We start from the raw sequence: 14,117 nt of genomic DNA, 5'->3' as shown, positions 1-14,117 counted from the left end.
GGAGTGGGATCTGTTGTCGCGACTTGCCAGAGAGTAGTGGGGCTGCGTGGAATCTGTTACAGAGAGTGGAGTAAGGTAGTGGCCATTGTCGTGACTTGTCAGAGAGTTTGGACCTGACGGTTGAAGCTCGGTTGGGACGTCTGATGGAGCGGAATGGCTCTGTCTCATCAATCCAGGAGAAGCTCGGATGTTTCCGAGGTTGTTGACGAGTCTGCTGTTGTCGGATGCCTTGGGCGCTGATGCTGCAGGCGGAAATCATCTGCTGTAGAAGCTCGGATGGACTTTCTGTTGGAGAAGTCCGGTAAGAGTCCGGTTGCTAGGAGAGCCCGTCTGGGATTTGCCTGATATGGAAGCTCGTCTGTAGATTGTCTGCCGGAGAGGTCCGGTTTCATGAGGAATCCGGCAGAGGGTTGTCCGACAGTGGAGTTCGGATGGCGCTGTGGAGATTCGTCCGCTGGAGGAGTCTTGAGGATATTGGGAAAGGTCGAACGTTGGAGGAGTTCGGGATTCAATTCTGTCGTAGAAGTTCGGACGGAGTCCGACTCTTGTAGGAGTTCAGATAGAGACTTCTTATTGTAAAAGCTCGGACGAAGGCCGGCTGCCGTGGAAGCCCGGATGGAGACTTCTTATTGTAGAAGTTCCGCTGCTAGAGAAGCTCGATCATTGACGAAGTCCGGAAGAAGTTCGGAGTAGAGATCCGATGGAGCCTATCCGTCGTAGAAGTTTGTCTGTGATCCATCCACCGTAGAAGTTCGGATGGAGTCCGGTTCTTGTAGGAGCTCGGATGAAATTCGGAAGACGGTCGATCGCTGTAGAAACTTGGATGGAGTCTGGTTACTGTAGACGTCCTGCTGTCAGAGAAGCTCGGAAAGCGTTTGGAGCAGCCCGGTAGATGAATGGAGGAGCTCATTGTCGGAGAAGTCCGGATGGTATTATGGAAGCTCGGACGGTCGGGGGAGTTCGGAAAGACGCCACATAAGGTCGGAAGCCGGAAGAGTTCTGGAAGGGTCGGCTTTTTACGAACTTTGGCTAGGGTTATTTTATACCCAACGATTATAATTACTCAAAGTTTGGTAATCATCAAAATCAGTCATAGGGTCAACACTATATTATCCACAGCATCATGCTGAATTCTTTTTAACTTGTCAATTCAACAACCCAATGAACAAAAAATATGCATATACTGGTTTTGATAGTGGCCAGCTTGATCAAGCCTTAAGAGATTCTAAAGAAGCCATATAGAGGGACACCCATAGTCAATGATATGAAACAATTCTGAATAGCGACAATTGCAAAATTCTCATCATGTTATAGTTTAGAAAATGCTGATCTATCTGATTATAATTTCCGACTTTGTATTGCGATGAATGATATCTTTTGAAGCTTATGGCACTCAGATGCTGCCAGGGCCTGATTAAGAATTTATTTCCTTGCAACTGTGAATTATGCGCCAATCTATATACCATTAGCAATGGCAAACTAGAGTCTACCATCAAATAATAGAATGATCAGAGTCCTTTTGGTTCAGGTATATATTGTTTAAGTCCATGAGGTTGCATTTATATCATGACTTTCTTTCTGTTCAATTAGAACTGCATAAATGCAAAAGAAAATATTCATTCCCCAGGCTGTATATCTACTTCATCTCACAAATAACATTTCTCATTGGAGCATTTTTTACATTCTGATTTGAACTTGTAATGCTTCTCTAAAATTTCCCTTAAGTACTGCTTATCTGTAGTTTGTTCTCATTATTTTATGAAATTATATGCTTGTATATCTTACTAATCAAATACCCTGATGTGCAAATGCTATATATTTTTAAATTTGTTTTTCTTCTGCCCATATAACCTGTTTTGAGTCACCTCTGTTGTATTCAGTGGCTGTGCTATTAACAGCTCTGTTTTATGTTCCTTTAACCTTTGAATCAGCATCTGTTAACCTGCATTTGTTATTTATAATTCCTACATTTGCTTTCTTTTCTTAAATTGCATTCATGGTTTTCATTATCCAAATTGGTAATCTTTGAGTGTGTTCACAGATCAAGCATAGTTTATTGTCTAAGAAATTGGATAATGTAACTTTATTTCCATTTATTGATAAATGTTTTTAATATGCATATTTTCTCTGTGAAGGCTACAGAAGCTTAGACATAAAATAGTGTTGTAATGCATGTATTCATAGAATAGATATATGAAATGAATTGACTTTTTACTGGATTGCTTCTTGCTTAGATTTTGGTAATAAGAAGTTTGTATCGTCCATGATGTAATTATGTAAAGTTATAATTAGCCGAATCCTCCGTAATGCAGAGTTATAATTATCATTTATAACCTATGGTTTATCCAAGATGCATTATTGCATTCAGTAGTTCCCAGATTTTTGTTTTAATTCTTCCTCCCTTTGATAATTCAATATTGAATTATAAGATGCAAAGCTCTTCGTGTACCCATGTATTTCTGTAGTTTCTATGTGCATCATATTTATGTGAATTTTCTTGTTAAACAAAAAGTTAACTAGTATGGTATAAAGGTGTAATACCAGTGCAGATGGGGAACTTACCTGGCATTGTATAATTGAAGACCAGGGGAGCAAATTGTGTTCATCTTTTGTCACATGGTACAATTAATTTCCTTCCTAGAATGGCTTGAAGAAGAATCTTACCTTCTGCCTCTCCTTTACAACACATCTTTATATCTGCTGCTATATGGTATATCAGTTACTGGATCGCATTACCAGGATTTTGCCTTGAGACATGCGATTATGAGATTCTGACTCTGGAAAGGATGCTAGAACTGTATCGTGAGTTGATATGTAAAGAAAAACAGCCAACTTGCTGTATTGATATGGCATTTTTAGGGAGTGCAAATGGTGGTCTTAATAACTGGAGGATCGAGGGGACATTTTGAATTGTATAAAACTTGCATTTCTGTTTTCCAGAGGATTTTCTTTCTCGGGGGGACAAGACAGTAGTACAGCTTTGTAAGAGCTAGCAGTTTAATTTACCCTAGTGTGCAGGTTTTGTATATAAAAATCCTTGCTGAATTTACTTTTTGCTTGATGCATATGAGATGCAGAACTATATCATTAATGTAGTGTGAAATCCCAAAAGTCAAACCAACATGCAACACATTGCAAGAGGTGATCTTTTGTTTGAAACTTTACCTATGTTTACTGGAAGGTCAGCGAGTATTCCACAGGGGAATCTGGCCCAGCTAATGTGCAATTGGATGAGTTGTTGTTCATGGACCCATGTAATACAGAATACATTGATGTCAGGGTGAACATGTACTTCAGCACTTTCCTTAGAAAGAAAAGAAAACGAAATAAAGATCATGTGCTTTTGCTCACATCATATGTTTCTTTTGTGTATCTTTATACTTGTCTTTAAAATAACTAGGAATTGAACAATATTATGATTGGTTGGTTATTTATTTAAGATGGTTTGCCTTTAAAAACAATCTATAATTTCATTGATATGTTGAGCCAAATGTCATTTTTTGGATGTTTTGACTTCTTTAGACATCTGACTATGAATGCTTGCATCTGTTTTTGACATTCAAAATTTAGACATTTGGAGAAATATTCAGTTTTTTTTACAGTAAGCCCAAAGAAATCTTCAAAAACAAAACTTCTGGGGATCCCTCTTTTTCATATTCCTTCATGTGACAATTATCTTTTGGAAAGGTGTTACATTAAGGAAAGCTTGTCGAAAATCAAATAATTTTTGATTTATATTGATCTTTTCAAATAGGAGAGCTTATATGGCGGATCTTCTTGTCTTAGACTCCTATCTTGAACATTATTTATGGAATTTCAGGGTGAACATTTCCCTGGGCCCCAATGAGGATCGCCACCTCTTGACTGGATTACACACTGTGAATGACATCTACTGTAGCTGCTGCCAACAAATTCTGGGTTGGAGATATGTAAGTAAGAAGACACTAATCTCTCATTGTATATCTTCTGAGTACTCATCTACATATTCATGTGCTTGTATGGGAAGGAAATCTATATTAGATATATTTATCAATGCCCCTTTCATTTCACTTTTTTTTTTTAAAAAATATTTTCTACATTTCACTTGGGGACAAATTAATAAATTATGCTAATAACGTGGAGTCTTTGAAGTCTTGTTGAATATGTAGCAAATCATGAGAATTTTTTTCTTTTGCCTTCATAGATCTTGAATCATGCATTATATGTCACTTGTCCTTGATGGAACTATGAAAATTCTGGCAATATACATTGCATGCTTGTAAGAACTGGATGGTCCAGTGTACAAGTTTCCTGCCACTGTGAGGTCTGTGAAGGGTTAGATGAACATAGCATGCTTGTACATGGGTAGAATTGGCTTAGGATTTGGGCTTGCAACAAGCAAGCTCCTTGGAAGGGGTGTAGCGGGTGCTAGTAGGGGAGGAAGGATCTCTTTCTCGCTCACCACTGCCACTCCCCCAACACCCCTCTCCCCCCCTCCCCAACACCCAAACAACCCAACCCTCTCTCTCTTTGCATGTGTGTCTCTCCACTGTATTCTTACTAACCCAACATGGTCCATAAGCTTGCTTATGATGAGGTCAAGTTCTAGTCAATCCAGATTTTAGTTTTCTAGGGGAAAAGTACGTCTTCTTAATTTTTTTTAGCCTATCTCATGGGTTATGTGGACCTTGCTTTTAGAAGTTCATGGAATTTAACCTCTTAACTTTATTTGCTTTCTTTCTTTCAAGCATCGCCTAGCTGAAGATTGGACTATGAAGGTTTGCATTCAACTTTGTAGGCTTTTGATGTAGGACAGTCAAGGGAAGGGGATCTAGAAGGGTTTAGGATAGTAGGATTGAAACCTAAATGGTGCTGGAATTTCTAAATTTTCAATAAAACTAAACTAGAAAGCTAATATTTTTGAAGTGAATAGTTAACAGACAGCTACTATCTAATCTGGTTAGATAATACTAGACTCTTTCTGGAGTCTGGGAATCATACCTAAGGTTCTCACACCTGTATAGTGGAATCACATCACAAGAGTAAAGAAAACCAACAAAAAATCCAATGCGTCCATTATCTGACTCACAATATGCATGAAGCCTGATTATGTCAAACAGTAAGAGTCCGAATTCAGTTTTACTTTAAAATCCTAAAACTGCCTCTAATAAAGAGCAGTCACTGTTCACTGTTACTGTACTGGGAACACGATGGTAATGTGCTACAGCAATTAAGTTCCTTGATAAGCATTGAGATCTTTTAATTTCAGCCCTATAATCCAAAATAACCCACTAAAATTGAAGATAACCAGAAAATGAAAGAAAAATACATAAAATGATAATTAAAATTAAATCTAATAAAATCTCTAGGCAGCAGCCCTATGATGCAACATGGAAAGAATTTCCATCATTCGCTTCTGCTGTGCAAGAACCCACCCTGAGTTCTTTTAAGTCAAATTGGAAGCTTCTCTGCTTGATTCCTCATTGCAATAATAACCGGTGATGGATGCCCTCAAGAGAATGTCTGAAGTAGACCTAAGTATCTTGTGATCTTTTGGAAGATACATATAATTGAACATATTTCTCAATGTTGAAAGTAACCAGCGGTGACAGATTATATGATAATTGCATGTTCGAAGATTTTGCATTCGTTGAAACTTCAGAAATGTCATCGATTGCTATACTTGTAAATAATTCTTCAGACCCGACATAAGCAACCTTATGGTCAGAACTTTTATAATATCCTCTTGAGTGGAAATTCCCTTTATCTTCTTTGAGTTTGGTGATGTGTCCACCACGACTGCTTGATTTTCAATGAGAATTTCAGAATCATGATGATCCCCTACCATGGTCGCCTTGATTGCAAATGCAACATGTATTTCTTTTCAATGTAGAACATCGCTTCCTTTGGTTCTTCTTTCACTTACCAGAAACATGATGCTCTCTTTATTGTCCTCAATCTGATTTTCACATGGAGAAAATCTGTTGCATGCTGACATTGGTGTTGTCCTGTCCTTCTTAATATCTCCTGCATGTGGTTTGTGAAGTCCCTGAACCTTGCCTCTTATGTTATGGGGTTTTTTGTGCTTTGGTACTTTGCCTTTGATGTGGTCCTAGCAATCTCTCAACATAGAAGTTTTGTGATCCAGTCTGGCCACAAATTTGTCTTGCACAACGATATTTAAAAGCTTGTGGAGATTCCACCATTTGATCAAGTTTATCATGTATGCTAATCAACTAGTCATCACATTGTTCTGGTGTCAAAAGATCCCTTTCACTTCTATACCAAAAAGGTCGAAGACTGCCCTCAATAAGTGTGCATGCTGGGAAAACTTGACTCTTAACTTGAGGGAAGGGGATCTAGGAGGGTTTAAGATATGATCGAAACCTGAAAGGTGCTGGAATTTCAATTGCAGATCTGAGTTTTCAATGAAAAAGTAACTAGAAAGACTAATTTTGAAGAGAATAGGTAATAGATAGCTACTATCTGACCTGGGTTTTAGGATTCTAGACGTTATGTTGAGATTTAAAGGGTTTATTTTTTGTAATTGAATGTCTGAAATTGAATGCTTCCTGAAATATTTTCAGCAAATCTCATATTTGTATGACCAAAAGAATTCTCTGTGAAGTGAGGCCAAAAGGAAGAACAATAAGATATGGATAAGAGAAAAGGGAGCAAGACCGAATAAGTCTCTATGGGATCAGCCCAGAAAGAAAACTAAACATAAAAGAAAGGGAAAAGATAATACTTGACTAACTCTGGAACCTAGGAATCAGACATTGAGTTTGAAGGCCTCACCTCTATTGCAGAATCAAACCAAAATGGTAAATAAAAAAAAAACTCTATTTACAACAAGGTTACTAGGGTTTGAAGACTGCATTATTTCGTTCATAATCTGCATGCAGTCTGATTATATTAAACCATAAGAGCCCCTTTTTATTGCAAACAGAAACCCTAGTTCAATTCCATTTTGAAATCCCAAAACTCTTCTTAATAAGGCACTGTTATTTTTAATGGCTACTGTAGGATGAACAATTTTCTAAGCGGTAATGTGCTATGGTTCCTCAATAAGCATGGAGATCTTCTAATTTCAGCTGTAAATGAGCAAGGCCCTATCAAGTTAGGCGAGAATGCTAGAACATATGGTGCTAATGAATCACTTGTTTAATCGGCTTTCTTTATTTCAAATGTCATCAGATTTGCCAATATATTTGCCTGTGTAATGACTTCTGGTTTGGACACATCTGTTTGCCCTGTGGAATTGAGTGGGTCTAGCATTCTTTTTTCACTACCTCTTTAAATGGGTTTTGCAATTAATTTTTTTAAAAAATAAAATTAAGTGGTCTTTCTATTTAATAACTCTTCAATAATTTCAATTAATTCCATAAGCTGGGCAATTAATTTATTATGCACTAGTATGTAATCCGCACTCCACGGCGGGTTTAGCTGAAATCAAAGATAAAATTCAAAATATTTTATCAACATATAGATTTTTCGAACAATATTACATTTAGTGTTTTCATTAATTAATGAACTTACATCCATACTAATCTTCATCTTCCATAACCTTTTCATTTAAATTGGAAATAGGAATACCAAAAAATTTTATTAGAGTACTACTGAATTGAGAAGGTTCTATAACAAAATGTGAATCAAAATGATTGAAGAAATAAGTCATAATGTTCGAAATTAAATTACCTCCGGTGGAATAAAAAGAAAAGAGGAAAAGACTAATAATTTAGGTATGCTACCATGTTGTGCTCGATGATTTTTAGGTGTTTCTTGAAAAAATTCGGTATGACTATGTTTTTCAGGAGTTGAAATTATATATTCTTGTTGAATTTGAGATTAAGAAGATTCGGAACTAGAACTTTTTGATAAATTATCAACCTGAGATTTACTTTCTGAAAATATATTAATGACCTTGAAATTATACATGCTATTGCTGAAACTTTGTGAATAAGATATAATCTGAAACATGTGAGTACCATTGAGGATGTTTCTAATAACAACTAGTAGACTAAATTTGTCACAGTTTGTGTCCATTGCAAGATTAAGTGTTGGAAGACCAATTAGTTGCTGCGTAGCCTGAACTAATTTTCCAAACATTATAAAGATCACTATATCGGTTTCATCTGCAATAGTACTGTTTAATTTATAACTTAAGATAATAGATACATTAAAAGGTATATTCATTTTTAGTAAATAAAATATAACATTAAAAATATATTGCAACCTTACTATAGTATAGGAGGCTAATCATTTTTACTGTGTATTGATTGCACCAAAATATATCACTATAAAACTTTACTGTAGTCCTACAATTGTAACATGCTTTTGTACCATCAATCATAGGAGATGTCAATTGATTCTAAACTTGTCTCGCAAGTAATTTTACCTCCAAAAAAATAATTAAACAATTTACAATATTTGTATATGCAAGTTTTTGGACATAATGAAATATCATCACGCACCTAAATATTACCAACCCAACCTTAAACTAGTCCTAGTTGACTAACAATACACCCAAATGCAATTTGAAAAAAATAAACGAACTCCATATTTTAATCCAACCTTGGCCACTGATTTTTCAAGCCCAATTTCTAGTATTAACATTAAACCGATTCAGTTTGACATGTCTTGAGCAAACCCAAGCCTGTAAACAAATTATTTATTATTAAATATTAAATCTTAAAATCAATCAGCAAATATGATCCATAATTTTAAATTTATTTTTGTAATTATCAAATTTCTATACCAAATACATGTATATATTGTAATTTTATACAACCAAAATGATCAACTTTATTTACGTTCATCTTTGGATGATTTTTTGGACCATATATAATAAATTTAAATATTTCTATATGTTTCAATATAGGATCCTAAAATTAATCCTAAAAAATAAAAAAAATCTTTTTTGATGAATTAGTATCTAATTAATAAAGTCAACTTTATTTTTTAATCTTCTAATATATTTTCACCTGCGTACAGTAAATCCAAATATTTTACACATCTGGATATAAATTCTTAAAATCCATCTAAAAAAATCATATTAAAATACAATACATGGGTTTGAAAATGCAATAGGTCAATCCTGAATCTAATGCTACAATGGGCTTAGGGATAGCGGTCAGGTGGGTTTTTTCGAGCACCCAACCTATTCCGAACACTAATAGGACCCATTTAGTGATACATTATAGAGTTTGGGATGGATTTGAAATTTAAAATTAAAATCATTCGGATTTGGGATCGGTTTGGGATTTGCCCCTGTGGTATGCACTACCCAAACCCGATTATATGTATATATATATATATATATATATATATATATATATATATATATATATATATGGTAAAAGTTTATAAAAATATGTATATAATTGGAGGACGAGAGGATTTGAACTATAAGTCTTTTGATGGGCTAACCACTGCCTTAATCAATGAATTAATTGATAATATATTTATGCCCTTTAAACTCTTGTATATAACTACCAACACAAAACTCTAGCCATTGTCTAAATTTTCCTATTCAGTCGCTCCAAGCCTCCCACCCAATTGAGACTCTTGAGAACAGAAAAAGCAGAGGAAGTACCGGGGGAAAACATAGGAAAACTCAATGAAAACGAAGGAAAGATAGAAAAAAAAAAGGTAAGACCTTTTCCCACACTAATCATTTTCTTTTTCTTCTCGCTTCTTTTTCTTTTCATTTCTTTCTCTTTTTTGGAGATCTATGGGAAGGAGAGCACTTGAGGGAGATCGGAGGGGTTTCTTAGGTTTTGGTTGGGGTTTTTTTCTCAAGCATATGGGATTTTATGCAAATTGTGGTGGTGTGAGTTGGTCCCTTGAGGTTTTGAGAGCTTAATCTTGGTAGAAGCATGATTTTGTAGGATTTGGGGATTTTCCATTGAAAGAATTCTTTGGCCACAAAATTTTCAATTTATAGAGTTTTGTTCTTATGTACCTTGCGAAAGGTAAAAAGTGAATCCCACCATTGTATACCTTTTTTTTTTTTTTTTTTTGTTTTTTTTTAACTGCACATGGGGGAGTTTAGAAACCCTCTAAATAAGCCCATGTGTTACAAAAGGGAGGCTTTGAACTCTCCTTTCATGTATTGTATAGGTGGGGAGTTTAGAAACCCTCTAAATAAGCCCATGTGTTACAAAAGGGAGGCTCTGAACTCTCCTTTCATGTATTGTATAGGTTTATATAGTGGCTATCAGTTCAAGCTCAAGTTGCAGCAATCAAACTGCTCCATCCTGCCAGGCTGGTTACCCTTTAGGTTTCAGCTTAGTTCTCAACATGCTGTTGCCCAAGTTTTAGCAAGACTAAAACCTGTTGTGTCTTAAATTGATTATTGTGGAGATTGTTGCAAAGGGAACATGCCTTTGTACTTTGATGTTCCCTTAAACCTCAGACTTTGGCTCTAAGATCATGTCCATGATTGCTTCATGCTCTTTTCTGTTTTGCGATTCTTGGACATCCTCCTCTTCAAGCACAAAGCGGTGTATATGAGGTAAATGCAGAAGCTTGCCAGGATTGGCTCAAGAAACAAGCATCACTCAAGCTTGCCTAGATCTATGTCTGCATTACTGATGTGATACTTTTTGCATTCATGAAGCTTTTAGTGCTCGCTCAGTTTGGTGCACCTCTCCATGTTTCTTTATTTAGTTCAGAAGATTCATGATATCATCGCACACAACACTCTTTTTTTAGAATCAAGAGTAATGGACTTACACCTGATTAGGATGGTGTTCTTGGAAATAAGAATGGGCTTGTAGTTGAGACTTCATATGTGCAATTCATTTGTATATATACTACCTGTTTATTCTAGGTTGAAGTCATCCTTACCTCCATGCTTGTCCTTGCGGGATGCATCAATAAGTGTGCCTACTTTATGTTTTCTAATTTTTGGTATTTCACGTCTTTAGATGTTTGATGCTTTGTTGTTCTGTTACTAGGCACAAAGCTCTCACTAAACAGAATTCTCCTTTGATATAGTTTAGAAACAAGGTTATTTTTGTTGAGATACTTATTATTTCTGATTCTTTCTTATTGCCAATATTTTTCCTTGATAGAGCCTCACTACTCTTAAAATGTTTTAGATACCGTAGTCTTTATTTCAAGGCTTTGTCTGTCTGTGTATGTGTGTCACGCTCGCATGCTCTCTCTCTGGGCTTTCAGGGCTTTATTGTAGCTTTCTGCTCCATTAGGCCTGTGAAGTTCTTCTTTAGAATGACCTGCACATTGATTGTAGAAATGGGGCATAAGTGAGATCTGGGTCAAATCTTCTTTTGCTGGCTGCAATGTTTTCAATTGTTTTATGCTCTCTCTCTCTCATCTCAATTGTGGACCTTAGGATTTTAACAACTATGCTATATCTGATGCATCCATTTAAGTATGGTACTCGTCATGTGCCTTACAGTGGGCATATGAATGATTCTTGTTCGGTACAATTGTGGTAGCCTATATTCCCATCATGAGCCTCCACCCTGTGATGAAGCATTTCTGGTTCCTAGGAGGTAAACCACCGCCTACGAGAAGTTTCAAGGTTCTAATTAAGCACATACGCATGTATGCACCTTGGATGGATTGAAAGAAGGATGGATGGAGGAGGAAGGATGGATGAAAGCTCCATCCATCCTCTCATATATTTGATAAAAGATGGAAGGATGGATGAAAATGATTTTCTCTTCTATTTGGTATAAGAAGAATGAAAGGATGGATGGATGATATTTATATAATATTTTTACCATACTATTTTTTGATAAAAATATTACTATTATCAATTTATAATACTTATTTATACTAAAGAAATAAACAATGTATAAATCTATAATCATTATAATGTATAATTATATAAAACTATATAAATATTTAATTTTAATTTAACTTAATTTAATAAGTAAAATTTTAAATTAATTATTGATGAATTAATTATATGTACTAATTATATAAATAAGTAATTACTTTGTAATCTAATTCAAATAGTTAATTAATATTATATAAAATTATATAAATATTTAATATAAATTTAATAAATGATTTAATGAATTAATTATATAAATAACTAATTAATTTGTAATCTAATTTAAATAGTTAATTAGTATTGCATAAATAGGTAATTAAAAATAGAGAAATTGAAGATAATTTTAATTATTTAATCATAATTATCAAAATTATATACTAAAATTAAAATAATTAGCAATAAAATTTAGTATATGATTAATAGTATCTTAAAAATATATATATAAATAATATGAATGAAAAAGTGAAGAAATATTATGGTTTTGTCAAAAAAAAAAGTTAATGCGGGGTAATTTTGTCAATGTAAAAATTCATCCATTAATGCATCATCCTTGCATCCTCCCAAATTAGGAGGATACATATTGGTGGGTAAGATGGATGGACAATCCCTCATTTTTCATCCATTCTTTCTGCAACTTTTTTGAACCAAACGATGGGTGGAAGCTATCCATCCTTCCAACTTCATCCATCCACCCTCTCATGGCTCCAACCAAACACAAGGTTAATCTTACTTTGAGAGGTAGGGTGAAGAATTACCCACAAATGCTTTGTTTAAAGGTTACGATTCATAGGTGGATTGCAGTCACACCACATTTATCCCAACAATTTTGGATATGCTTTTTGGATCCTTATTTGTTAATCTCTAAACACAATTTGTAGCATATGCAACTAGAATTAGTATAGTCATATTGTGAGACTCCTATAGGGCTTGTTTCTATCTCAGAAATAATTGAGTCTGTGCATGGCTGTGACAGACTGAAATGTGATCCAAATTAAGCTACTTTTAGCATATCTAGCAACAAGACAACAGAAATTATAAATGCTTCTGTGATTCTAAGGAGTGATAAAGGGCGTGAGGCTAATGGCATTGTCTACAATACTGTGTATGCTATTTGCAGTGCATTCAATATTGCCATTGTAGTATGCATCAGAGTCAAAAAGCATGTGTATCAAGTGGTATAAACAATCTGTACTCAACAAGCAGGCAATAGTTGCTCTCTGTTGTCAATGAGTTCTTGCTTGGCCAGATGGGCACACATCTTGGGGCAAAAACAGATTTGGGTAACAAATGTTTTTGTTGTCAACATGCTTGTAGCTGCTTTTGAAAAGCTGAAATCCTGCTTGGACTCCATTAGATATTTTCATGAAATAAGGTGTCTCATAATTCACAAAATCCATAAAAGCTCTCACATTTTGTATCATGAAAAGTTAGATACTGCACTGTGTCAAATGTATAGTTTAGCCTAGTTGATTACATGTTTTTTTTCTTTCATCTGATTGTAAGTTTTTTCCCTTGTTGTAATCATTTTATTATGTTTAATTGATTGTTGATTCACTATTTTTCTTTTTTTTAAAAGAAAATTATGTACGCTGCAGGAGAAGGCATATGAGGAGAGTCAGAAGTACAAAGAAGGGAAGTACATTCTAGAGAAAGCTAGGATGTTGAAGGAGGGCTGGTGATGCATGAATGGACTGGACTAGGAGAACCAACCTAGTGGTGTATCTATCTGCTTAATGGTAGAAAATCCTGGCTGGGACTGTCAAAAAATGAGTCCAGTCATAGACAGCTTGGAACTGATTGTTATATGAGGATGTGAAAGTCAAAACATTCTTGCAGACTATGAAATAAGAAAAAAAAACCAATTTTTTTGATTAATTGGCCAATTGTTATTGTCGTATTCATTTGGTTTAGTTGCACCATGTGGTAGGGTTAGTTAATCCTGGAGTTATCTGATATCTGGTGTGAATAATTATTTCTGAATTATCATATTCATATTGTTTTCTCGGATCCCATTGTCTGGATGAAAATCAATCATTCTTCACTGCTCGAATGTCTTAAAGTCACCGTTTGATTGATTTCTTATTAGGAGCTTCTCTAATAATGTGATCATCTGGGTTGGCATTCTGATTGTTTTTTCTTGTGAGAACTATCATTCCCTCGGTCCGAAACTATGAGTCGGAAGTTATGGCAATCATCGCATACTTACGAAGAATTTTCTCCATAAACATGCGAGGTATCTCATCATGCTATCATAAAATAATAGTGGAATAAAATTTAAATAATTAATATTTAATTTTAATTTAAATAATTAAATCAAATATCTTATAAA

General features: G+C 34.9%; 1 protein-coding gene across 3 annotated transcripts in view; it reads left to right on the top strand.

Moving 5' to 3' along the window:
- The window catches only part of LOC105034935 (putative yippee-like protein Os10g0369500), a 33,572-nt gene extending 19,777 nt beyond the window's left edge, over positions 1-13,795 (top strand). Inside the window, exons 3-4 of one of the 3 annotated variants that reach the window (XM_010910284.3) lie at positions 3,821-3,929; positions 13,384-13,795. In XM_010910284.3, coding sequence (XP_010908586.1) covers positions 3,821-3,929; positions 13,384-13,467 — 193 coding nt within the window. In that variant the 3' untranslated portion in view covers positions 13,468-13,795. Of the gene's footprint in view, positions 1-3,820; positions 3,934-13,364 lie in introns of all 3 variants that reach the window. The other 2 variants (XM_010910286.3, XM_010910288.3) reach the window with 2 other exon arrangements.
- Positions 13,796-14,117: the final 322 nt, after the last annotated feature.

Source organism: Elaeis guineensis, chromosome 15 (genome assembly GCF_000442705.2).
Source record: "Elaeis guineensis isolate ETL-2024a chromosome 15, EG11, whole genome shotgun sequence".
Classification (NCBI taxonomy): domain Eukaryota; kingdom Viridiplantae; phylum Streptophyta; class Magnoliopsida; order Arecales; family Arecaceae; genus Elaeis; species Elaeis guineensis.
The sequence above is the reverse complement of the archived record's forward strand: the minus strand, read 5'-3'. Positions and strand labels throughout refer to the sequence as shown.